The following is a 27955-nucleotide window of genomic DNA, read 5'->3' as shown; positions in this document are numbered from 1 at the left end:
AAATATAAGAAAAGGGTATATTCACTGGATTTTATTTTAACTGAAACATTCCTTCAGCGAAAATAGCAAAAAAATGTTGCAAGCAAAAATTAAGTATTTTACAGTAATTAATTTATTCTGAGCATGCGCAGACGTTCTGTCAATGTTGCCGGGAGAGGTAATTTTTGATGAAAATCGTGAAAAAGACCCACTTGGGATTTTCAGATCTGGAAAAAAAATTACGTGCATACTCAGCAGAGACTTGTTCATCAACCTGCCAAATTTCACTGATATCTGCTGTAGAATTTCTGAGAAAATGTTGGAGACGGAAAAATGGACATATAAAGTCCCCTTTTCAGGCTGGGCCTGAACGGGGACTAATTATGCAGGTGGGCTCCTGTCGAAGTTTCTCCAGTACATGTACCAGGTGAATTAGCGGAAGGGAGGAAAGGCGTACGCATACATGTGGGTCCACAGGAACGACAAGGCATCCCTGGCCCAGGCCCCTGGTGTTGGCAGGAGTGTTACATACGTCGAGAGCTTTGCATTCAGGGGTGCGGCAAACAGGTTTATCTTTGGACTGTCCCACAGCCGAAACAGCCTGGAGGCTACCCACTAAGATATCGGCCACTTCGTGTTCTGGAGACGGAGCCGCCTTGAAAGAGGGCATCAGCCAGACTGCACCTCACCCCTGGAAGGTGGTGTGCGGTTAGCTCCACATTGTATTTCAGGCACCAATGGAGAATTTGCTCTGCTAGGACTGACAACGATGGGGAACGTGTTCCCCCCTCCTTGTTGATGTAAGAGACCACTGCTGTGTGGTCTCAAACTATGGGTAGAAAGCGTAGTAGTGCTAAGTGCCAGTTGATAAGGCGGTCCTGAACCAAATGCGGGGGCTATAATCGTTGGGCTTGTTTGTCCAATAGATGTGCTCCCCACCCTTGGAGGGAGGCGTCTGTTACCAGAGTCGTAGCTGCAGCGAGTGGGCCCAAGGGGACCCCTTGTCCGAGGTTGGCCAGTGATGACAACCAGGGCAGGGCTTCCTTCGCTTGGTCCGAGATCAATACCCGCCTGTCTAGTTCCCGTAGGTGGGCTCGGTGTTCTAGCAACAAGCACTGCACTGCGGCTGCGTAATGCGGCCTGAGGAACTACCCTTTGAACCGAGGTCATCATTCAGATGATCTGCATCAGTTCTCGGAGAGACACTGAAGGAATGCTGACTAGTCGTTCGGCTAGGCTGCTTAGTGCCAATCAATGTGACTGAGATGGACGAACCAGGCCTGCCTCTGTGTCGAACTCCATGTCCAGGAACACCAACTGTTGCATTGGGTCGAGATCAGACTTTGTCTGATTTACTGAAAAGCCCAACTGGTGAAGTAAAACTTGCATTAGCCTTGCCTGCTTGGCTAATAACCCCTTGTCTGGGTTGTGTAGTAACCAGTCGTCTAGGTACGGATTGATGTGTACCGACATTTGGTGGAGCAACAGCACTATCTGTTTCATCACTCATAAGAAACACATAGGGAGCTGTGCATAACCTGAAGAGGAGCACCCAAAATTCAAATACTTGGCCCAGGTGGGCGAATCAAACGAGATGGCAACTCACCGGGCACATTGGTATGTGCAGGTAAGCGTCGCTTAAGTCTAGTGAGGCTAGCCAGTCAAAGTGGTGGATATAGAGAAGGATGCTGCACGGCGTCTCCATGCGGAACCGATGGAGGAGCACATACTAATTTTGGAGGGAAGATGTCAGTGGTATCCTGTAGCAGAGGTAAGCGCCAAACCTGCTTCCCCCGCTGCCGGGGTGGATGACCGGCCGAGGAGGATGAGGAGCCACCACCTGGTCCTTTCTTCCCTGGGGGCGCGCCAATACTCTTCCCTCCCGTGGAAGGGTATGAGCGCTTGCCTCCTGGCTGACTCTGGCTAGCGGACGTCGCCTTAGGGCATTGTGTTTTCTGTGCTTGGACGCCCTCCATTTACCCTTGGCAGCAGCCAACTGGCTAGCAGATTCGACCTGAACTATCTGTATCTGGTTCATTGCACTCCGAAGCTCTGAGACTGCACCTGCCATCTCCCCAGTGAAGAGGGTGGGCGATGTCAAGTCTGTGTAACTGAGGCGGTGGCGTACCCCCTGACTCAATTCGCCGGCGAAAACACACGCGTATGACCGGGTCTCGTTGCACGGTAGTAGCCCCGGCCAGGAGAGCCATGTTATACTGGAGGATATCGCACATAGCTCTGCGGTGGCCCACCAGTAAGAGTGTCGCCTGCTCTAAGAGGCTGGTGCGTTATGCCTTAATTTCTAAGAGTCTGGTACAGCATGGCAAACCTTGGCTGGCTGAAAGTGGGGGGGAGGAGCAACGTGTGTCCTGCCCCGAAATGGGAGGCTTGGCTGCAACAGACTGTGAGGATGCCCTCCGATCAGCAGGGGGAGACCAAAAAATATCGGAACCTCCACCGTCGGACCCCTTACTTACTTACTTACTCATACCAACACACAACTCACTTTAACCGATTACACTAGATGCGCAACCATTGCTGCGTAAATGAGTGACACGGTCAGTCTCAGCGATTTTTACATTGCCCTGGAAAATATCCCAGGCCCAAGAACTCCCGAGATTACACACGCCTTCAGGGCAAAAACCCGAACTCTGCACGCAGTCAAGACATAAATAGCATTTTGAATGCGGGTTCCAATCTGGAATGGCCTCAGTCACATGGTTTGTGACATAAGGGTTAAGAATCTTGGGGTCATGGGGCTTCCCCTGACCTAGATTCTATCTCTCCGTCATTGGCAGAATCGCTGATTAATGTCTACAGTTCAAAATAGTCATTTTGACTGACCGGAGTTTATGGTGGGTAATTGAACATAGTGAATGTTTGTTTTGAGCATGTGCTGTGGAAAAAAATGACCACACCCATTTAGTGATTCCAATATGTAAGTATTATGAACCACACCCTGAATTTGAGCTTTTGACCTCAATTTTTAAATTGATACATTGTAATATAAACAGTGGTTTATATTAGGACTTTTACGGTATTTCAATCCAGTCAGTTGTTTTTGAGATATAAATGGAACAATATTTGACAAAGAAACACATACATACATACGGACAGACGGGCGGATGGATGGACAGACGGACAGCCAACAAACAAACAAACAAACAGAAGGATGGATGGACAGATAGACAATGTTCCAACACAAAGCACAGACAGAAGCAAAAAATGATTTGGACACAATAAATAAAACCAACATTGCTGAAAGTTGACAAGTAACCTATCATGTTACCAAGCTTGATAGAAATTGGCTATGGCATACCTGAGAAATGGTTTATGACATTTTTTAAGAGTGTTTTTTTGGAGACAAAATAGCCATCATTCTGTCAAAGGTTTTTGAAACCAAAAAAATAACAAGTCAATGTTTGCCTTTTTTATTGTCTTTGTACATACCTTCAACAAAATTTATCAAAAAAACAAACAAAAAAAAACAACACTAACATAACCACCACTGACATGCATCAGTAATGTCAGTGGTGTGCATACCAACTTTGTACTAACTTTGAATTAAAAAAAGTCAGTCCAAGCATGTCTGAAAATGGCAATAGGAGCATGGACAGAATCCAAAACTTTATGTACATAACATCTGGTAGGAAATTAAAGGTTTGAAAGCTTTTAACTTACCAGGGTTGTGTATTCTGTCAAGCAACTTGACAGATCTAGCAGTAACCATTCCACCAAGGTGAACCAAAAAGCCAGGAGGAAAATGATTTATACTGAAAAATGGATATTCCTGCAACAAGGTCAAAAAATATGTATTGGATTGAGTAGTAACAGATGAGGTAGTGATACGGTCATTGCAAGGTGTGAAATGTCATGAATGAGGTAGTGATACGGTCATTGCAAGGTGTAAAGTGTCATAGACGTGGCAGTGATACAGTCATTGCAAGGTGTGAAGTGTCATGGATGAGGTAGTGATACGGTCATTGCATTGTGTGAAGTGTCATGGGTGAGGCAGTGATACAGTCATTGCAAGGTGTGAAGTGTCATAGATGAGGTAGTGATACAGTCATTGCAAGGTGTAAAGTGTCATAGACGTGGCAGTGATACAGTCATTGCAAGGTGTGAAGTGTCATGGATGAGGCAGTGATACAGCCATTGCAAGGTGTGAAGTGTCATGGATGAAGTAGTGATACAGTCAATGCAAGGTGTGAAGTGTCATAGATGAGGCAGTGATACAGTCATTGCAAGGTGTGAAGTGTCATGGATGAGGCAGTGATATGGTCATTGCATGGTGTGAAGTGTCATAGATGAGGTAGTGATACGGTCATTGCAAGGTGTGAAGTGTCATAGATGAGGTAGTGATACAGTCATTGCAAGGTGTGAAGTGTCATGGATGAGGCAGTGATACAGTCATTGCAAGGTGTGAAGTGTCATGGATGAGGCAGTGATACAGTCATTGCAATGTGTGAAGTGTCATGGATGAGGCAGTGATATAGTCATTGCAAGGTGTGAAGTGTCATGGATGAGGCAGTGATACAGCCATTGCAAGGTGTGAAGTGTCATGGATGAAGTAGTGATACAGTCATTGCAAGGTGTGAAGTGTCATGGATGAGGTAGTGATACAGTCATTGCAAGGTGTGAAGTGTCATGGATGAGGCAGTGATACAGTCATTTCAAGGTGTGAAGTGTCATGGATGAGGCAGTGATACAGTCATTGCAAGATGTGAAGTGTCATGGATGAGGCAGTGATACAGTAATTGCAAGGTGTGAAGTGTCATGGATGAGGCAGTGATACAGGCATTGCAAGGTGTGAAGTGTCATGGACGTGGCAGTGATACAGCCATTGCAAGGTGTGAAGTGTCATGGTTGAAGTAGTGATACAGTCATTGCAAGGTGTGAAGTGTCATTGATGAGGTAGTGATACAGTCATTGCAAGGTGTGAAGTGTCATGGATGAGGTAGTGATACAGTCATTACAAGGTGTGAAGTGTCATAGATGAGGCAGTGATACGGTCATTGCAAGGTGTGAAGTGTCATAGATGAGGTAGTGATACAGTCATTGCAAGGTGTGAAGTGTCATGGATGAGGCAGTGATACAGTCATTGCAAGGTGTGAAGTGTCATGGATGAGGCAGTGATACAGTCATTGCAATGTGTGAAGTGTCATGGATGAGGCAGTGATACAGTCATTGCAAGGTGTGAAGTGTCATGGATGAGGCAGTGATACAGCCATTGCAAGGTGTGAAGTGTCATGGATGAAGTAGTGATACAGTCATTGCAAGGTGTGAAGTGTCATGGATGAGGTAGTGATACAGTCATTGCAAGGTGTGAAGTGTCATGGATGAGGCAGTGATACAGTCATGTCAAGGTGTGAAGTGTCATGGATGAGGCAGTGATACAGTCATTGCAAGGTGTGAAGTGTCATGGATGAGGCAGTGATACAGTAATTGCAAGGTGTGAAGTGTCATGGATGAGGCAGTGATACAGTCATTGCAAGGTGTGAAGTGTCATGGATGAGGCAGTGATACAGCCATTGCAAGGTTTGAAGTGTCATGGTTGAAGTAGTGATACAGTCATTGCAAGGTGTGAAGTGTCATTGATGAGGTAGTGATACAGTCATTGCAAGGTGTGAAGTGTCATGGATGAGGCAGTTATATGGTCATTGCATGGTGTGAAGTGTCATAGATGAGGTAGTGATACGGTCATTGCAAGGTGTGAAGTGTCATAGATGAGGTAGTGATACAGTCATTGAAAGGTGTGAAGTGTCATGGATGAGGTAGTGATACAGTCATTGAAAGGTGTGAAGTGTCATGGATGAGGTAGTGAGACAGTCATTGCAAGGTGTGAAGGCAGTGATACGGTCATTGCAAGGTGTGAAGTGTCATAGATGAGGCAGTGATACAGTCATGGCAAGGTGTGAAGTGTCATGGATGAGGCAGTGATACAGTCATTGCAAGTTGTGAAGTGTCGCATGTATTTAAAAAAACATAACAAAAGTTGTTTATAACATATATAAATTTGAAACTGATAGGTGTAAAAATTATTTGAGTTATCGCACCCACAAGTCACGCTAACAACAACGACGACGCCAAAATCTTCCCCTTACCCGGTACTAAACCTTCCCCTTCGTTTACACTACACTACAGGCAAGGAAAAAATGAACTTACAAACATATCAATGCTACTCTGTTGTACGATGGGCTTGGATGGAAACACAGATTTTGGAATACCTCCACTTCCACTGCCGCTGCTTCCCTGACTGTTTTCTGTAGCTTAAAAAAAAATAATGACTTTCAAATCATCAGTGTTGACAATAGTTATATCATTGACCAAGTGTAACATGGCATACATGAATACATTAAGGTAGACATTACATTACTCCAAACAAATAATTCAAAACAGATTTTCATGATTTTTGTCTTACGTATATAAGAGTAGTTTCCAATCAATGTCAAATTTAAACTTCCATGTGAATAAAGAATATATGCAATCACTGATATGTTATAAAAACTTCTGAACATTTCAAGACTAAGGTCAGAATCGTGGGCCAGCAGTCATTTAGCACAAAACTTTATTGATGACCAAACATCACGATTTTTCCATAAAAGACTAATACATATAGCATAACATTTAATCAGATCAATTGTGAATTGGGGTTATTTTTGACAATGGCAGCAAGTCAGACAAATTTTATCAAAATAACTGACAGAAGTAAATAATCATAACAGATGATGCATTTTAAATATTAACAAATTGTTTGTAATTTCCCATCTGTTTCATGATGATTGATGACTGGACAATGTTGCCATGTAATTAAACAAATTCTTCTGTAACAGAAAATGACAAAATTTGGTCAAATTGAAACATTGATGTTATTCAAATGCCATTATTAGCATATTTTGTCAGAAGTAAACAAAATCTCAATCGGCATCATAGCCAATGAAGTTTCACAGCTACAGTAATTGTACATTGATTTTCTGTGATTTCGAAAAAAGTAAAGTCAAGAGCGAACAGAAAAGGCACAAATGATTCTTAGGTGTTGGAATTACCCACCAGTTGAACAAATATGGGCATGTAAGTCTTTGAAAAACCACCCAATCATGTAAGATATGATGTCAGTTTAGTGCCAAAGGTCACCACTTAATTATTATCAATTCATCAAACACGAATACTGAACAACTTTCCACTTTGGCTGGTGTTACTATGGACAGAAACAATCAACAACAAGAGACAACTCAAAGTTTTAAAAAAATGTATGCAAACTCTCTTGATATCACGACACATTCATCAACCATTATACATGTAAGTATTCCAACTCAAAGGGTCAAACAAGTTGCACTGAAATCACCGGCCACAGCCACTAACTTTAACCAAATGGTGAAGCACTGAAATCTCCCTTCCAATATTAAACTTCCCACTCATTGTGCAAAATATAGTACGAAGAATTAATCTGAAGGTTTCATTATATGTATACAAGATTTGTCAGATTCCTGCATCACACCTACATTTCACACTCCGCTCACACGAGAATGACTCTGCTCACACGAGAATGACTCCGCTCACACGAGAATGACTCTGCTCACACGAGAATGACTCCGCTCACACGAGAATGACTCCGCTCACACGAGAATGACTCCGTTCACACGAGAATGACTCCGCTCACACGATAATGACTCAGCTCACACAAGAATGACTCTGCTCACACGGTAATAACTCAGCTCACACAAAAAAGATGCAGCTAACTTGAGAATGACTCAGCTCACACAAGAATGACTCAGCTCACACAAGAATGATTCAGCTCACACAAGAATGATTTAGCTCACACAAGAATGATTCAGCTCACACGAGAATGACTCAGCTCACACAAGAATGACTCAGCTAACTTGAGAATGACTCAGCTCACACAAGAATGATTCAGCTCACACAAAAATGATTCAGCTCACACAAGAATGACTTAGCTCACACAAGAATGACTCAGCTCACACAAGAATGACTCAGCTCACACAAGAATGACTCAGCTCACACAAGAATGACTCAGCTCACACAAGAATGACTCCGCTCACACACGAATGACTCCGCTCACACACGAATGACTCAGCTCACACACAAATGACTCAGCTCACACACAAATGACTCAGCTCACACACAAATGACTCTGCTCACACACAAATGACTCAGCTCACACACAAATGACTCAGCTCACACACGAATGACTCAGCTCACACACAAATGACTCCGCTCACACACAAATGACTCAGCTCACACACAAATGACTCAGCTCACACACAAATGACTCAGCTCACACGAGAATGATTAAACCTCACAGCCATATAACACATATAGCAATATTCTATGGTTACAGCTGAGCTGCACTAAGTTTTGTATGTTGCATACAACTCACCTTTTGTGGGTGTTGCTGATAAATCTGAATCAGATGCTCTTCTTGTGGAGCTTACACATGGTACTGACTTGGTCGGTGACATCTTGGGTGGTAGCACAGTCGTTGGTGAATTTGGCGATAAGGGATCAACTTCCTCAGGAAGTAGACATCTTGGAATAAAAAAAAATTAACAAAATTCTTTTATACATACTTTATGTTAAAATCTTCAACACAATAAAGTGTTAACTAATTGTCAGCAGTTTTCAATATCTGAGGCAGGCCAAGTACACCTAAATGAGCACACTGCTACAAGTGTATGAGGTATATCAGTATGTACAATTACTGCATCCACATATTTAGATGGTTGATGATATTACTGAGTAGTCAAAAGAGACTGAAGAAAAATGAAAAAGATATAGCAAGTAAAAATCCCAGCAATGCCTCAGAAAGTCACTTACTTTTTCCTGCTAAATTCCCACAAACTATGATATGCAATAATTGAGAAAAAATAGAATAAATCTAATTAATAATTTTTGGAATGAACATGCAGCCAACAGTGAGGAAAAGAATATAACAAGCCATGCATGGCACAGTCCTTGTTAGTTATTAAATCTAAGTTTTATAGTTTTGTTTATAATAATATAATATGAGCGCATTAATTAAAACAAAATAGCCACCAGTCAGACATTTTGAAATGGACAGTTAAACCCATACATCTGTATATCTATGACATGATGTATAATGAATATTTAAATTTGAACATCAGTCAAAGCATGTCAGAGATATGGCTCTAGAACTGCATTCATTAAAACAAAAGGCCACCACTTAGCCATTTTGAATCTGATTTTGGAAACAAAATGATGTGCATCAGAGACCCATAATGTTCAATGTACATATACCAACAAAATACATCTGTAAACAGCTGCATAATGCTTGATTTTGATAATTTTTTAGCACAAAAACGGTCGCTATTTGGCCATCTTGAAACAGATCATGAAAAAAATTGATGTGCATATGTATAATATTATGTATGATGTACATGTACATGTATGTGTGAAGTTTGAATGTAAACAGTCCACGCATGTCTAATATATCAGTCTGCCTGCATGGATGCACACACAGTGGTCAATCCATAAGTCCCTGCTTTCAAACTACATTCGAACAAGGACTAATAATGGATCATCCAGTGGGTAGTGTGAATAATAGAAGAGAATGAACCCTTTAGTAACTAACTATATCCAACAGACAAGAGTGTTTGCCATCTACAATTAGGTTTAGATAATACTAACTCTCGTAGTGGATCCCTCGATGGACTGGCTGAAAGGGGTGATGATAGCAATGTACTTGTCTTAATAAGATAAACAGCAGTACCAACACCACGAACTACAATACCAGACTCACCCTCTAAGTCAAAACATTGATTGTAACTGAAAAAAAATATATATATGTTCACACTCTAATAATATTTGCACATCACAAACGCATGTTAGATTGGTCACAGGAGAATTTCCTTTTCCTTCATTAAATTGTTAATTGACCAAATAAAAGTGATTCACAAGACTGAGTGAGTACCCCTGTACCTAATAACCATGAACAGGGGTTGTTGCAAAAAAAGGAAAAGTGTTTAGGTGGTTAATAAGCTAGGCTCTAGTATTGTTTTTATGCACGAAACGCATAGCAGTACAGATGTGGTTAAATTTTGGAGTAAGCAGTGCAGGGGAAAGATGTTTTTTAGCCATGGTGTTTCCAACAGTAAGGGGGTGTTGACTATCTTTCGAAACATAGACTATGAGGTTTTAAATACAATATGTGACCCAGGGGGCAGGTATTTAATTCATGATGTTATGCTATATGGGAAACATTTTCTTTTGGTTAATTCATACGCCCCAAATGAAGAAAAACTGTACATCAATTTTCTGAAGAATTTACTCAGTGAGATCAGGGGGAGCATGTCAGACCCAGATATCCAAATTGTATGGGGGGGGGGGGAAGCAATCACAACATTGTATTGGACATGGTTAAAGATAGGAAAGGTGGTAACCCCCAGAGAACGGTTCGTGTTTCGGAAATGTTTCATGGCCTTTTGGAGGCGGTTGATCTGGTAGATGTATGGAGAATTATACATCCTGAGAAAAGTAGCTTTACATGGATACGTTTTAATCCTGAATTGATCCAAAGTAGACTAGACTATTTTCTGGTAAGCCAGTCACTTATTAGTGATGTAGTTAAAACAGAAATTTTTCCGGTGTGCTGTCTGATCATTCGACGGTCGTCATTAGCTTGAAATATGACGAAACTGTACGTGGTCCCTCATATTGGAAATTGAATACTAGCTTATTGAGAGACACTGATTATATTGAGCTTATTGAAAACCAGTTCCCTAGTTGGCTAAAAGAAGGCAAGGATATTGAGGACCCGCGTATGGTATGGGACTGGCTTAAATATTGTGTTAAGAAAACCTCAATAACTTTTAATAAATAAAAAAAGAAAAAACAAACAGTAAAAATAGAAAATCTGGAGCGAAAACCAAAAATTCTGGATGAAAACTAATTATGTAAATCAGGTAACTAATATGAACAGAACAGAACAAAAATTAAGAATTATTATGCCATTTAGAGAATTAATATTAATCAAAATTAATCAGGCCTGTCTATTGTTCTAGAGCATTTATTTACCAAATTTTATTCAAATGTGATGATCAGTAATTGAGATATCAGTGTTAATAAATTATGTTAATTAGGTGATTAATAAGCATAAATATTTACCAAAAACTAATTGGGTTTCTGCATAGTTCTCTTTAAAAGTTTCATTAAAATCCAATTTGTGGTTCTTTATATATCAGTGGAACATTATGCAAATTAGGTAATTAATATTCAATTAAAACTAATCAGGTGTCTGCATAATCCTAGAAGATCTATGTAGCAAAAGTCTCATTGAAATATGATGATTACTACTTGATATATCAAAAGCTGAAAATTAATTAATTATGCAAATTAGGTAATTAGTATGTGCTCATATTACCCTAAAAACTATCAGGTCTGTGCAGTGTCCTATGACATCTATGTACCAAATTTCATTGAAATGTGATGATTACTACTTGAAATATCAAAAGCTGAAAATTAATTATGCAAATTAGGTAATTAATATGTACTCATATTACCCTAAAAACTATCAGGTCTGTGCAGTGTCCTATGACATCTATGTACCAAATTTCATTGAAATGTGATGATTACTACTTGAAATATCAAAAGCTGAAAATTAACTAATTATGCAAATTAGGTAATTAATATGTACTCATATTACCCTAAAAACTATCAGGTCTGTGCAGTGTCCTATGACATCTATGTATCAAGTGTCATTGAAATGTGATGATTAGTACTTGAGATATCAGTGGAAAAGCCGAAAATTGATTAATCATTATGCAAATTAGGTAATTAATATTGCACACATTTCTACCCTGAACTAATCAAATCTGCGCATTCGTTTGGAGCATCTGTGTGCCAAGTTTCAACAAAATTCAAAGAGTCGTTCTTTAGATATCAGTGGAACAGTCATGGAACAGCTAAAAATCAGCTAATTATCATGCAAATTAGGTAATTAATATGCATGGATTTTTACCAAAACCTAATCAAATCTGCGCATTGGCCCAGAGCATCTATGCACCAAGTTTCATCAAAAATTGATGTATGGTTCTTGAGATATCAGTGGAACAGACAGACACACATACACACACACATACAGACACACAGACACACTAACTGCAAAGACTCCCTTTTTGTGCTTCGCACACAGGAGTCAAAAAGCAGGCTATGTACATCTCAACGACAAGCTGTAATAATATTGCTGGAGAAAAAAGGAAGTGATAATAGCAAGATCCAAAATTGGCAGCCTATATATCACTCCTCAATTCAGATTATAACATTGGTACAAAATGTATAGCTAAAAGAAAAAGTCCTTCTACACTTAATACATACAACCCAATCGACTTTTGTCAAAAATACATTTATTGGAGATTTTGTGAGATTGGTTGACTGTGTAATGGAGTACATGGACGAGGAGAACATCCCTGGTTTGTTATTACCAGTAGACTTTGAAAAAGCTTTTGATACTGTGGAATGGCCCTTCCTCTTAGAGCATTGGAGACTTATAATTTTGGCCCAAGTTTTATAAAATGGATAAAAGTTTTTTATTCTGACATCTCTAGTTGTGTTATGAAAAAAAGCTGGGGGAATAGAAACTCTTTTAAGAAGTAATTTTAATATTAATGTTCTTCCAATTACTGTGAGGGGTTTCTTTCGTAGTATGTTAGAGTCGTGGCTAGCAGTCACAGCTCTGCAAGATGGTGAAAAGCATCCCCTAAATCAAAGTATTTAGAACAACAAACATATTTTACAAGGAGGCAGAAGTATATTTTTGGGAGATTTCAGAGAGGCTGGTTTCCACTATGTTGGAAATCTTTTTGATAATAAGGGCCAACTTCTTCAATGGGGTGAAGTGGAAAAAAGGGAAATACCTTGCAAGAGGTTTTTGGATTGGTTTGGAATTGTGGTCGCACTACCATGCGAATGGAAAAAGGAAGTAGATATGAACAAATTTGCTAGCCTTGAGGATGATATGTTGGGTATCAGATTTGTGGGCGTTCAAATTCATTTGAAACAATGTAAAACTAAGTTGGTGACTCCAGAAGTGATAAAGCAATATTTTATTTCGCCAAGATCTGAAATTTATTATGTTAAAACATTGAACTCCAATATTACTGAATGGGAAAGTATTTACTTAGCACCATATAGACTCACAATAGAGTCAAAGCTCAGGGAACTTCAATGGAAAATCATCCACAATATCCTGGTAACCAACTCTGTTCTTTGTAAGATGACCCCACCAAAAATTGAATCAGGAGCCTGTACGTTCTGTAAGGGGCCTGACGAAAATCTGCTTCATCTTTTCTATGAATGTCCAGTAGTAAAATTATTTTGGATACCTTCTTTGAGATATGGGGGACAAAACTGAGTTTCCCTCGGGTAAACGACCCAGAATGCTTTTTGCTTGGTGATAGTCTTCTCCCCCTCCTGTTAAATATTTTGCTTTTGGTTGTCAGGAGATTTATTTATATTTGCAGATGTCGGAGTATAAAACCAAAATTTGAGAAATTTAAAGACATTGTGCAGAAGGTACAGAAAACTGAGTACTTGATTGCAAACAGAAAAGGTAAATTGGGAAAACATTTTAAAAAATAGAGAAAATTTATGAAAATTGTAGCAACGACCTAGCATATCAACATGACTACCTGAAAAATTATAATATTTTTTGGAGACTTTGTACTTGTTTGTTGTGCAATGTAATTGTTTGGTACACATACATGTAACTATGTAGTGTTTATGTCAATTGACTCAATAATAAATGTTTTAAATATAAAAAAAACATGAACAGTGGAAATGATCAAGTATCACGTCTAGTGACTACAGTTATTAAAATTATGCTTCAACACATGGCATACAAAAGAATTGTTGTTATATATTTTAATTGATGGAATATGTGATATTGGTTAATTGTTCAGTTGTTTGTTTGAATAGCAACAATACAGGGCAGCAGAAAAATAGCTTTCAGACTCATTAAACTGATAAAAAATGCTGTTTTATGCACTGTGCTATGGAGATGCACTGGTTGCCAGGGAAACCACATTATTTCCTGATTAACGTCTTTAACAGCTCATACTGATGCATAATTAGGCCATTCATTTTTTCTCAATAGTAAAATGTGAGCTAAAAATAGTGATTATAATCAAATTAGCTAACTACGGTAATAAGCATTGATTTAAACTCTCTGACAGACAGCAGTGGCATCTGACCCGATGCCTATGTAACGAGATTTCAACGATACCCACTATCGACGATTTTAGTTAAAGAATCACAGACCTCCTTCTATAGCGCACATGATGACGTCATCGGGCAGAGTCAGGTGACAAACACACTCAAATAAAATGGCAGATTATACCGACGTTAGCGACCGTGAATAACATGGCTTTTCGGTAAGTTTATCATTGTCAAATGCAACGAAAGTCATTTTTATGTTAATATTGTGGCTCGAATGGTTCGACTTTAGATCGTTATTTCGCATAGTTATTCTGGGAGTGACAATTTTGTTTCCACCGGTTCGACCGAACACCAGTGTCTTTTTCCAGTCACCTGCCCTGGAGACGGGTGATGTTTTGTTGACGATCGGGCCAAAATCGTCTACGGTATTGAAGCTGTAAATATTCATCAAATTGTATCAACATTTTGTACATTATACAATAACTCTTTATTAAAGTAATTGAGCTGATTTGGACTGGAATAAAATATTTTTTATTTGGAACACATCGCAATTGATCAGGAAATATTTGTTTGCTCCAATTTTCTGCGTCGATGCCGTGGGCCGGTGACCGTTATACAATTTAAAATCAGTTTGCATTGTTTACTATAGCTGTTTACAGTGTTCTAATCATTATGATTTACTTATTTTTTTGCTTCCATTCTAGATAATTATGCTCAGTGATGTAAAATTGAAGCGATGACTGAATGAACGAACATTGGCTGGCGAAGATGTATCTGGAAGTGTACACATTTGTTGGAAGTGAAAAAAATATTCAATGTAATGACAAAAATTGTAAAATGCTGTGGAATTTCTTTTGCAAATAAAAATATACTAGCAATTTTCTATTAATGGTTTATTCAAGTGGGCAAAATATAATGTACAGAAAGATTGCCCGTAGAGTATCGCTACACTGAAAAGTAAGCAACCGACAGCCTGCATAAAAGGGAGGGGCTGTGATTAGCTGTTACTTATGCGAGATTTGAACGGGACTTACATAGGCGTCGGATCAGATGTAGGTAGGGCGGAATTAAAAAAAAAAATCACAAAATCAAAATCAAAGTAAAATAATAAAATAAAAGGGCATTAATAACAAATATAATAAAAAATAAAATTAAAATAAGTTTATAGCCAAAATAATTAAACACTACATCAGATTTTAATCAGATTGTGGCATCTTCAAACAATACACATTACTTTACTCACCCTATTAGTGCATTTCCTCCTGTTTCCAATACTTTTAATCCAATTTTTCGCTGTAGCTCACCTACAATGTACATGTATATTGGTATAGTTTATACATAAACATACAGGCATGCATGTACAGATAGATGTCTTGGTATCTTGTGGTGTTGTACATGTATATTGGTATGGTTTATACATAAACATACAGGCATGCATGTACAGATAGATGTCTTGGTATCTTGTGGTGTTGTACATGTATATTGGTATGGTTTATGCATAAACATACAGGCATGCATGTACAGATAGATGTTTTGGTATCATGTGGCGTTGTACATGTATATTGGTATGGTTTATACATAAACATACAGGCATGCATGTACAGATAGATGTCTTGGTATCTTGTGGTGTTGTACATGTATATTGGTATGGTTTATGCATAAACATACAGGCATGCATGTACAGATAGATGTCTTGGTATCATGTGGCATTGTACATGTATATTGGTATGGTTTATGCATAAACATACAGGCATGCATGTACAGATAGATGTCTTGGTATCATGTGGTGTTGTACATGTATATTGGTATGGTTTCTACATAAACATACAGGCATGCATGTACAGATAGATGTCTTGGTATCATGTGGTGTTGTACATGTATATTGGTATGGTTTATACATAAACATACAGGCATGCATGTACAGATAGATGTCTTGGTATCATGTGGTGTTGTACATGTATATTGGTATGGTTTATACATAAACATACAGGCATGCATGTACAGATAGATGTCTTGGTATCTTGTGGCATTGTACATGTATATTGGTATGGTTTATACATAAACATACAGGCATGCATGTACAGATAGATGTCTTGGTATCTTGTGGTGTTGTACATGTATATTGGTATGGTTTATGCATAAACATACAGGCATGCATGTACAGATAGATGTCTTGGTATCATGTGGCGTTGTACATGTATATTGGTATGGTTTATACATAAACATATAGGCATGCATGTACAGATAGATGTCTTGGTATCTTGTGGCGTTGTACATGTATATTGGTATGGTTTATACATAAACATACAGGCATGCATGTACAGATAGATGTTTTGGTATCATGTGGCGTTGTACATGTATATTGGTATGGTTTATACATAAACATACAGGCATGCATGTACAGATAGATGTCTTGGTATCATGTGGTGTTGTACATGTATATTGGTATGGTTTATACATAAACATACAGGCATGCATGTACAGATAGATGTCTTGGTATCATGTGGTGTTGTACATGTATATTGGTATGGTTTATACATAAACATACAGGCATGCATGTACAGATAGATGTCTTGGTATCTTGTGGTGCTGTACATGTATATTGGTATGGTTTATGCATAAACATACAGGCATGCATGTACAGATAGATGTCTTGGTATCATGTGGCGTTGTACATGTATATTGGTATGGTTTATGCATAAACATACAGGCATGCATGTACAGATAGATGTCTTGGTATCATGTGGCGTTGTACATGTATATTGGTATGGTTTATACATAAACATACAGGCATGCATGTACAGATAGATGTCTTGGTATCATGTGGCATTGTACATGTATATTGGTATGGTTTATGCATAAACATACAGGCATGCATGTACAGATAGATGTCTTGGTATCATGTGGCGTTGTACATGTATATTGGTACAACAAATGTATGGTTTATGCATAAACATACAGGCATGCATGTACAGATAGATGTCTTAGTATCTTGTGGTGTTGTACATGTATATTGGTATGGTTTATACATAAACTGGTTTTAAACTGGTTAAGATCCTGCACACAAGGTGTTATAATTATCATTATTGGATGATTAAACAAGCAGCCTATCGGCTGAGATAGCTCCGCTGTTAGCAATGCACATTTCAATTAAAGAGCTGAAGACATCATTAGAAAATGAACAATATGTATAGTATCAAAGCAATTGGACTTGCAGTTTTAACAAGAAGTCGAAAATATCACTTTCTACCAAAAATGACAAAAATATTCACCAAAATTAGAGAATTGAAGATATCATTACGAAATGAACAAATCTGAGAAAGGTCTACATGTAGTATCAAAGCAATTGAACTTTTGGTTTTTAACAAGAAGTCGAAAATATCACTTTTTACCAAAAATTACAAAAATATTCACCAAAATTAGAGAATTGAAGATATCATCACAAAATAAACAAATCTGAGAGAGGTCCACATGTAGTACCTATATATGTAATATCAAAGCAATCGGCCTTACAGTTTTCAACAAGAAGTCGAAAATATCACTTTTTACCAAAAATGGCAAAAATATTCACCAAAATTAGAGAACTGAAGATATCATCACAAAATGAACAAATCTGAAAAAGGTCTACATGTAGTATCTATATATGTAATATCAAAGCAATTGAACTATTGATTTTTAACAAGAAGTCGAAAATATCACTTTTTACCAAAAATTACAAAAATATTCACCAAAATTAGAGAATTGAAGATATCATCACAAAATGAACAAATCTGAGAAAGGTCCACGTGTAGTACCTATATATGTAATATCAAAGCAATCGGACTTGCGGTTTTTAACAAGAAGTTGATAATATCACTTTTTACCAAAAATGACAAAAATATTCACCAAAATTAGAGAATTAAAAATATCATCACAAAATGAACAAACCTGAGAGAGGTCAACATGTAGTACCAATATATATAATATCAAAGCAATTGGACTTGCGGTTTTTAACAAGAAGTCGAAAATATCACTTTTTACCAAAAATGACAACAATATTCACCAAAATTAGAGAGTTGAAGATATCATCATGAAATGAACAAATCTGAGAGAGGTCTACCCAAGGTACATATACACCAAGTATCAAAGCATTCAGGCTTGTAGTTTTCAAGAAGAAGTCGAAAAAGTAAAACATTGACACGGACGACGACGGACAATCACTCATATGATAAGCTCCGCTCGACAAAGTCGACAGCGGAGCGAAAAAAAAATAATGAAACTGACCCACTACGGATACTCTTTTGTGGCATGCAAAATTTAATTTGTATTTTTCCACAGAATTAACAAGAAAATATTTTCTATGCACATACAGATGAGTGATGCCAAAGACTAAAGTCCTATTTGCAGGCTGTGTGAAACAATCAGTTTCTCAATAGTGAGACAGGAATAAATAGCCATGCATGTAATGTATTATACCTGATAACTGTGAAAACAATCTCTGCCTTGCTTCATTGGATGACCTGGGTGTTCGAATCTTATCAATCCACTGAGGAGACATAAATAAATAATATGTAACTGCCTGGTAGTAGTGAGTTTATGTTATACCAGATCAAATTCACTTGCATGGACAGCCTTGTTAGTTATCGAATTTAAGATATACAGTTTAGTTTATAGAAAGATAGTTGAAATATAAACATGTCAGGAATATGATTATGATGATTGTTTAACATTAAAATGATTGACATCTTGTATCTGATCGTCAAACGAGTACTTGTCCATATCGAGAGATATTGCTCTGGAACAGCATTAATTAAAACAAAATCGGCCATTTTGAATACATGTATATATCTATACCATAATGTATAATGAATATATAAAAATTGAACATAATCAGTCAAAGCATGTCAGAGATATGCCTCTAGAAGCGCATTCATTAACACAAAATGGCCACCAGTCGGCTATTTTAAATTTGATCTGAAAAATAAAATGACGTGCATCAGGAACCCATAATGTCTAATGTATGTTTGAACAAAATCTATCCAGAAATGCTTGATATTTGATGATTTTTAGCACAAAAATGGCTGCCATTTGGCCATTTTGAATCAGAGCGTGAAACAAATTGTTGTGCATAAGCATAATATTATGTATGATGCATGTGTGCAGTTTGAATGTAATTGGTTCATGCACACACATAAGTCCCTGTTTTCGGACTGTATCTGAACGGGGTCTAAAAAACAAAACAGTCTATTAGCTGATATAGCTCTGCTTTTTATAATGCATAGTCTGAAATCAATTTGATTTGCAGTATAGAAGATTGGAAATATCACTATGCTACAAAAACATTGTGTTAGTCAATGCAAGTAATACAGGCCCACCAGACAAAACACTGTATGGTTCTATTTGTGGAGGTCACACTTGCCTAATATGATTAAAGTTGATCTCCACATCCACGAGACATCATACACTAACCACCCTTGGTACCTTCCTGGAAAGTATGAAAGCCACCTATATATGTACAAGTACCAGTGTTTTATTGAGTTCTATGGAACATACCTGATATTCTGGGTCGTCATTGACAACCAATTCTTCTACAAAGCCATACACAGCTGCAGCAGTATAAACATGTGGCACACAGCTACCTATGTAAAACATTTAATTTACTATAATTTGAAATTTTATAAAATCATGAAGATGAAAAAAATGTGGAAGCAACAACTGCTCGTTTATCTTTTTACTAAAGTGATCTATATAATCATTGTTAGTTACCCTAGTAATATAATTATCAAATTGGTAATTACAAAATTTACATTCTAGCCAGGCTAATAAAATTATAATTAGCATAAGTAAAGTCTGCCCTCTATGGTTAGTTTGAAATATTGAGGAGAAGCCACATACAAAACAGTGGGTACTGTAAAAGTACAAGTATTTAGCCTTCATCTGCGTGTGGACAGCCTACATTTGGTTTTAAAATCACAAACAGTTGATATTTTACAGTGATAACAATAAATAATTGTTTTGGAGGAGTTACAAACACTCATTATTACTCAGTTATAATTATAATATAATAAATTGTCATGAAATACAAATCTGAATGTTGGGTGTTGCACTACAATCTTTTGGCACCGAATACCGGGAAAAAAGTCAGCTAGATTTGCATACAGGTACATCAGGCCAGTAATTATTATCAACAAGACTTTTGCAAAACACAGAATGTTCAAATCAGTTATTATTGTTTTGGTACATGATCTTCACAAATTGCAACAATCTTTTTTCTGATAAGTTCAGGTACACGATCAAAATCAAAATCAAAGGAAGCTTAGAAACAACTCCTGTGTGCTTAGGATATAGGAGGCAATACCGATTTCTGAAAATCTCTACATTCTTTTGTATTATGTTCTTGTTTCCTGCACAGTCTGCAGTTTTTACATTCTACCCACTTCCCAAACTTACTGAAAGTTTTCTGTCAAACAAATTTGCAATTTTTGTCTGTGTGATCATCTGCTGAGACTGTAGATGTGACAGTATTGCTGTTAGTTTCCCAAGTATTTGAAACAATCTCATAAATTTGTCTTAGTTTCTTCATGAGTGCAGAATTTGAAAAATAATCTTCTCCATGTTTTTATCAACTAGGTGGCACTATCAGAAGGAAAGTTATTGTGTATCTTAATTAATTTGTACATCCAGAAAAAATACCTATAACTATATTCAAAGTAACATCATTCAGTCACAAGTATAATAATAGTAATCCACTTCTAAGCATTATACTTACTGCGAAAAAATTTGACACCACATGAAGATTCTCTGTATTTATTTGCATCTGTGAATAATTCAACCCTGATAACCACATTTATTTCACCACGAATACCATGCATAGTGTCGTAAATGGGAAACCAGCCAGATATACCAGTCACACCGTCTTTCCATAATAAGGGATTAAGATCAATATATAGCTGGCAACAAGATAATAAAAACATTATTATTATAGCATTGGCAAAACCAAATAATTTTAATCTGTTCTGAAAAACATCATGGACCCATTCAAGTTTATAAATCTGGGAAAGACAAAAGTGATGGTGAGTGGGACGGAGGAGAAAGCCTTGGTGAGTAAGGTTGACCCATGTGGCATGTGTGGAAAGAGGGTAAAGGCAAATTCAGTGCGGTGTGTGAAATGTGGGAAGTGGATACATGGGAGATGTGCAAAGATGAAGAGGGTGACCCAAAGATTGGCAAGGGATTTTGCGTGTGGAAGAGTAAGAATGGAGTTGGAAGGGTGGTGGAACAGGAAGAAAAGTTGTGCGATGAGGTTGAGACAGTGAAGGAGTTTACATACCTGGGGGACAAGGTAAGTGTGGGTGGTGGGTGTGAGGCGGCTGTGACAGCTAGAGCAAGGTTTGCTTGGGTGAAGTTTAGGGAATGTGGAGAGCTACTATATGGGAAGTGATTTCCCTTGGAGATGAAAGGAATAGTTTATAAGAGTTATGTGAGATCGGCATTGCTGTATGGGAGCGAGACATGGTGTTTGAGTGAAAATGAGCTGGGTATTTTAAGGAGGACAGAGAGAGCGATGGTGAGAGTGATGTGTGGGGTGAAGTTGATGGACAGAAAAGTAACTGAAGACTTGATGCAGATGTTGGGTTTGAAGGAAGCGGTAGATCGGTTGGCGAAGGCAAATGGGGTACGTTGGTATGGGCATGTGCTGAGGAGGGAGGATGGGCATGTACATGTATTATGAAGGGCCCTTGATTTAGAGGTGAGTGGTCCAAGGAAAAGGGAAAGGCCAAAGAAGACGTGGAAGATGCAAGTGGAGGAGGAGAGTGGGAAGGTTGGGATGAGGATGAGAGATGCTTTAAATCGTGCAAAGTGGAGGGAGGGGGTAAGAGCGATTGCCACTAGTTTAAGGTGAATCCGGCCACCCTCGTCTTCAGGGACAAAACTGGATTTAAAACTCTGGACTACTACTACTACTAAAACACCTGTTCATGTATGAACAAGATCTGGGCTTAGAATGGCAAAAAATCGAAAATTAATAATTTTGCTGAATTTTTAATATTTATAGTAATTATTTGGCCACCTTGAATTATAGTACCAAATGAATACATGGGTACATGTATGTCATTGTGAATGATACATTGAATATAGTTTGAACATGATCAGTCATGTGGCTCCAAAAGAGTATTCACTAAAACAAAACAACCGCAAGTTGATCATTTTGAGTATATCTGCAAAACAAATCTATATGTTCCTATAAGTTCCTATAATGTTCAATGTATGTACAAAGTTTGAATAAAATCCATCCACACATGACCAAGAAGTTTTGGAAAGGCAGAAATTATGTTGCATTTCCTACGGCACCATATATATTACTTTTTATGTCAAAGGCTACAAACAATATATATGTATCTGATGAAACTTATGGTTTGATACGTTGCAATAGCTTGGAACGTTGATGTGTTAATATATGTAATTATATCACACACAAGCCATGCATGGCACAGTCCCTGTTAGTTATCAAATTTAAGATATATAGTTTTGTTTATAGTAATATAGCTGGAATATAACCATGTCAGAAATATGATTTTTTAACATTAAAATGATTGACATTTGTATCTGATCGTCAAACAAGTACTTGTCCATATTGAGAGATATTGCTCTGGAACAGCATTCAAAATCAACCATTTTGAATACATGTATATATATAACATGATGTATAACGAATATATAAAATTTGAACATAATCAGTCAAAGCATTTAAGAGACATGGCTCTAGAAGCCCAATCATTAAAACAAAATGGCCGCCAGTCAGTCATTTTGAATCCAATCTGACAAATAAAATGACTTGCATCAGGAACCAGTAATGTCTAATGTACGTACCAAGTTTGACTGAAATCCATCCATAAATGCCAGAAATGCTTGATATTTGATGATTTTTTAGCACAAAAATGACAACCATTCGGCCATTTTGAATATGATCGTCGAACCAATATATCTGTTTATCTATGACATGATGTATAATGAATATTTAAAATTTGAACATAATCAGTCAAAACAAGTCAGAGATATGGCACGAGAACCACATTAATTAAAACAAAATGGCCGCCAGCCGGCCATTTTGAATCTTATCTGAAAAACAAAATTATTTGCATGAAGGGCCCATAATGTCTACTGTATATACAAAGTTTGAACAAAATCCATCTGTAAACAGCCGAGAAATGCTGGATTTTTAGGATTTTTCAGCACAAAAAATGGACGCCATTCGGCCATTTTAAATCAGATCGTAAAACAACATGTTGTGCATCAAGGTCCTATAATGTCCAACGTATATACAAGGTTTGAACAAAATCCATCTATAAACAGCTGGGAAATGCTTGATTTTGATGATTTTTAGCACCAAAATGGCCGCCATTCGGCCATCTTAAATCAGATCGTGAAACAAATTGCATATGTATAATATCATGTGTGATGTATGTGTGAAGTTTGGTTGTGATTGGTCCAGGCATTTCTAAGATACAGGTCCGGACGCACGCACAGACGCATGGCGGTCAAAACATAAGTCCCCGTTTTCGGACTGCGTCCGAACGGGGACTAAAAATGCATCTAGTAATTGACAACCCATTCGTTGGAATACAACTTACCTTTCCAATGGAATCATGTGCACTGTAAGTGTCATAGTCCATAATACGTATCTGCAATGGTTCATCTTGAAGCTCTTCATCATCCACCTAGAAATGAAAAGATACATATAATAATTTCTTGAGAAACACACCACCTACATAATGTGATCATTTCAAATCCCTGAAGTTTTCCAATAAACACTATATACCATTACAATGGTAATATGTAATAATAATATGAGGTTATTACGAGGAGACCTCAAAGTATGCATGAAGACAGTCCAATACATACATTGGGGTGGTAAAGCATACTGTGGGAGCAATCTGTATCATTGGTTTATAAATACCAGGGAGAGTCCAATACATACATTAGGGTGGTCAGTATACTGTGGGAGCAATCTGTATCATTAGTTTATAAATACCAGGGAGAGTCCAATACATACATTGGGGTGGTAAGCATACTGTGGGAGCAATCTGTATCAGTGGTTTATAAATACCAGGGAGAGTCCAATACATACATTGGGGTGGTCAGTATACTGTGGGAGCAATCTGTATCAGTGGTTTATAAATACCAGGGAGAGTCCAATACATACATTGGGGTGGTAAGCATACTGGGGGAGCAATCTGTATCAGTGGTATATAAATACCAAGAAGAAACAGAAATATTGGGTTGGTCAGCTCACTACATAAGCAACTTTTACTAAAGAAAGTCTAATTATAAAAAAATAGGCCTGTCACTCAAAGATTTTTGACAAAAAATTATTGAACTTTCATTTGGAAGTTGGAAAATAAAGTGTAGTTCTACCCTTCAGAGTTTGATTCACAAAACAAGCGACTTTACGATTGAAATAGTTCTGTTCTTTTTGTAAAGTGTCTTTCTCAAAACTAAGTTGATAATGTTCTATATGGTGATACATGTGTACTAATTTGTTACCATAATGTTCTAAATCACAACCATGGTAGTTTATATGGTTGTTGTTATGGCAATTACAATTGTTACTAACTTGTTAACCAACCATACCAATTGTCAAAGTAATTGAGCTGGTAAATTTCAAAAAGAAATTGAAAATAACATTTTTTTCCCAAAAATAACAAAAATGTTCACTAAATACAAAGAATTAAAGGTATTATCACAAAATGAACAAATTTGACAATGGTCAAGCCAATGCATGTGTGTTAACAATATCAGCATTGTAGACAAAATAGAGACATAGTAGAATTCATTTCAGCATTTTAATACTTCTCATAAACTAATTTCTATCTACACTCATCAAAGGCAGGAACAAAAATGAAGTCAAATGGTTTAACAATTTTTTCAGAAGAAATCACCCACATTCAGACAGATTCCAGACACCATACACAGGACCATCCCTGTATCACAGCGGAGTTATGAATACATACCATGAACATGTCACATAGTATAATGACTATCAACAAATAATTAAACACAAACTCACCTCAAATTTGAACCATTCTGAATTCCACTGAGGATTTAAAGACTTCCTATAAACATCAGTCTTCAGGGTTACATTAGCAAATTTCAACTGAAATAAAAAGAAAAACATTGTGGAGTGTTCGTTGGTATGATGGATATGCACACCAAATAAGGTCAAAGGAGAAACGCAATCAATTTCGTGTCTTATTAAACTACACTAAAAACAACAATCTTTCATCAAAAAAACATGAAAAGAAGATAGGGAAGGTACTCAGAGAAAATTATGTAAAAACATGGAGAAGGGAATTTTTTAATGACAGCAGAATGAATGGAGCAACAAACATACAGAAAATTTAAAACTACCTTCAATATGGATAATTATTTAATTGATATAAAAAATCTTTCTGCAAATTGTGAATTTCTGACCATAAACTACTCATTAAGACTGGCAGGCAAAAGAAAATTCCTAGAAATGAAAGAATATGTAAACTTCGCATAGATGATGAAATTGAAGACGAGTACAAATATGACGTACCCCATAATAAATTATTTAAATTTATGGTATAATTTTATATATAATATTTCAACGACAATGATTAATACCTGAATCACACCAAGAAATGGTTTGGGGGTTTGTAAAATATCGATCACAATCAAACTTATTTAGATTTATATCCTCAGCATTAAACGTAGACTGGCCCAGTTGACTTACATGGCATTTTTTGTTTTATACGATAATTCCTTCAGATTTTATAGAACCTTTCTCGTTGACCATGATTTAACAAAATATATACATGTATAAAATTCCACTTTTCCAAATTTCTCTTGACCAGTCTATATTAAATGGTTATTAAATTAACCATTGAGTCATTTCCCATCGTAACACAGTAAATTGAGTACGTTCGATCCCCACATTCAAACTATTCGTACCGTTCGTAAAAACGAAAGAATAAATAATGGCTCGGTTAACTTTGAACATGGGCCTTGCTTCTTGCTTAGGTTCTTTTTTTGTCGCCTCAATATATTCAGCACTGAAAACAAGTTTTATTGCTAGGTTAACGGATTACATTTATCGCATTAAAACAAAAGAATCGGTAGAACACGCAGACTTAATCAAAGCGGCATCTGTGTGCCCGCAGAACATACCCGCAGATCAACACACAGACATCAGTGTTATGGTTTCTGCGTGCCCGCAAAACTCACCCGCAGATATGCTTTTGAGGTACACGTACATACCTCAAATATGAAATAATAACTCATCGACTGCAGACTTGATATGGTGATATTAGCATTGGTTTTGAATCTTTTTTGGTCTGGATAGGTTCTGGGTTTCCTCTATCAGCATACACAGCAACCTCAGCATAAAGGACAGACCCTAGTGGTCTGTATCTAAACCCTGCAATCTTTATATTCACAAACCAGCCCAGGACTTATCTGGTTCCAAAATGGCATTGCCTCTACATTTTATATATATAGTATAATCTTGGAAAGACTTTGCAATGTACCCCCACCCTTATGTGAACTCAAACCCTAAGCCTCCAGTCTCCCCAGTTCAGTGTATGCCTCTTTAGATAACTATTAATTTGAGGGGCAAGAGAGGGTAGATGTTCGGTTAGAGTTAGAAGTTAGCATACATTGGAAAGTCTTTACATGATCTGCTTATCCGCTCACAGTCCCTCTATGATAGAGGGACTGCAATCCGCTGTACACAGTTTGTGCTTGGTTTATCTGTTAATTTTATCCAAAACCGGGTGCATCACAATAGGCCAGACTGTTATTATCCCTTGTTTTGCGAACCTGCCAAATGAACAGGAGCCGAAAATAAAATAAAAATTACATTTATTGCTGCGTAATTTCCGCACCCGCCAACTTGCAAGTGCAAAAAATTGCTAAAAAAAATTATTTTTATCTTCATTTTTTTTTCGCTGCAGCCTAACAAATCCAAGTTGCATTTTCATGGGAGTATCATGATCAAAGAATCGAAGTCTCGCACAGATCTATACTTTACGCGCGTTGGTTGACAGTGAATCTGCGTGCTGCTTGAGACTACTAGATGAACATGGCGTCAACGTGGTTTGTGACACACCGTGAAACTCTGTCGTCAAAAACCGAAAAACATCTCATTAATGCTGAAAATTGTGCCACCATTGGCGACATTGCCAATCAGGTTATACATGGAATAAAATTTTATTTCATTTCTTCTATCCGATCAATGATCTCACTTACAATTCTTTGAGAATCACACGAATATAATGGAAAAAAGGAATTAATATTATTTATTTTTTCGCCCTCCTCAAAAAAATTGACTTATAAAAACTCGAGAAACAAGGAATAAAAAAAAGCCTGGCCTTACCCAACCAACACCCCCATCAAAATCTTTGGTAATACTACGTACCTCCACAAATGCATCAGCTCTTTCACTAGATCTGTCCATCACGGGCAAATTTCTCCCAGAGACTACTCGTACTTTCAGTTTTCCAGGCATTATTTTGTCAATGTGTGTAGTGCACGTCGTCTTCCGTATCAGAATCCAGGGCCGTAAAAGTTAGAATCCAGTGCCGTTAGAAAGATCAATAGGTGCCAATGGTGATGTCGATACAGCGGAATAGACACTACAAATCTTCTATAGACAATTTGTTTGAAATAATATAAATTTTGTTAGCATTGCATCCATCTGGCTCCTTTACTGCATTCACAACATCACACTTCCAGAATAGAGCACAGTGACCTACTTTCAGATTTCACAGCTCATGTGTTCGTA

At 37.5% G+C, this 27955-nt stretch overlaps 1 protein-coding gene and 1 long non-coding RNA gene across 3 annotated transcripts in view; one reads left to right on the top strand and one right to left on the bottom strand.

Moving 5' to 3' along the window:
* The window catches only part of LOC102803856 (C2 domain-containing protein 5-like), a 94006-nt gene extending 66084 nt beyond the window's left edge, over positions 1-27922 (bottom strand). Inside the window, exons 1-11 of one of the 2 annotated variants that reach the window (XM_085493246.1) lie at positions 27590-27922; positions 25217-25303; positions 23781-23867; positions 20918-21098; positions 19702-19787; positions 18625-18694; positions 15413-15473; positions 9646-9783; positions 8378-8526; positions 6145-6248; positions 3661-3769 (exon numbers count right to left, since the gene is read on the bottom strand). In XM_085493246.1, the coding sequence (XP_085349372.1) occupies positions 3661-3769; positions 6145-6248; positions 8378-8526; positions 9646-9783; positions 15413-15473; positions 18625-18694; positions 19702-19787; positions 20918-21098; positions 23781-23867; positions 25217-25303; positions 27590-27679 (1162 nt within the window). In that variant the 5' untranslated portion in view covers positions 27680-27922. The remainder of the gene's footprint in view (positions 1-3660; positions 3770-6144; positions 6249-8377; positions 8527-9645; positions 9784-15412; positions 15474-18624; positions 18695-19701; positions 19788-20917; positions 21099-23780; positions 23868-25216; positions 25304-27589) is intronic. The other variant, XM_085493247.1, reaches the window with a different exon arrangement.
* On the top strand, positions 14317-15054 carry LOC146731494 (uncharacterized). Its single transcript, XR_014927032.1, has 2 exons — positions 14317-14384; positions 14874-15054. It is a non-coding gene; the product is annotated as an uncharacterized LOC146731494 (long non-coding RNA).
* Positions 27923-27955: the final 33 nt, after the last annotated feature.

This window comes from Saccoglossus kowalevskii, chromosome 18, assembly GCF_978046115.1.
Source record: "Saccoglossus kowalevskii chromosome 18, keSacKowa6.1, whole genome shotgun sequence".
In the NCBI taxonomy this organism is placed as follows: domain Eukaryota; kingdom Metazoa; phylum Hemichordata; class Enteropneusta; family Harrimaniidae; genus Saccoglossus; species Saccoglossus kowalevskii.
The sequence above is the reverse complement of the archived record's forward strand: the minus strand, read 5'-3'. Positions and strand labels throughout refer to the sequence as shown.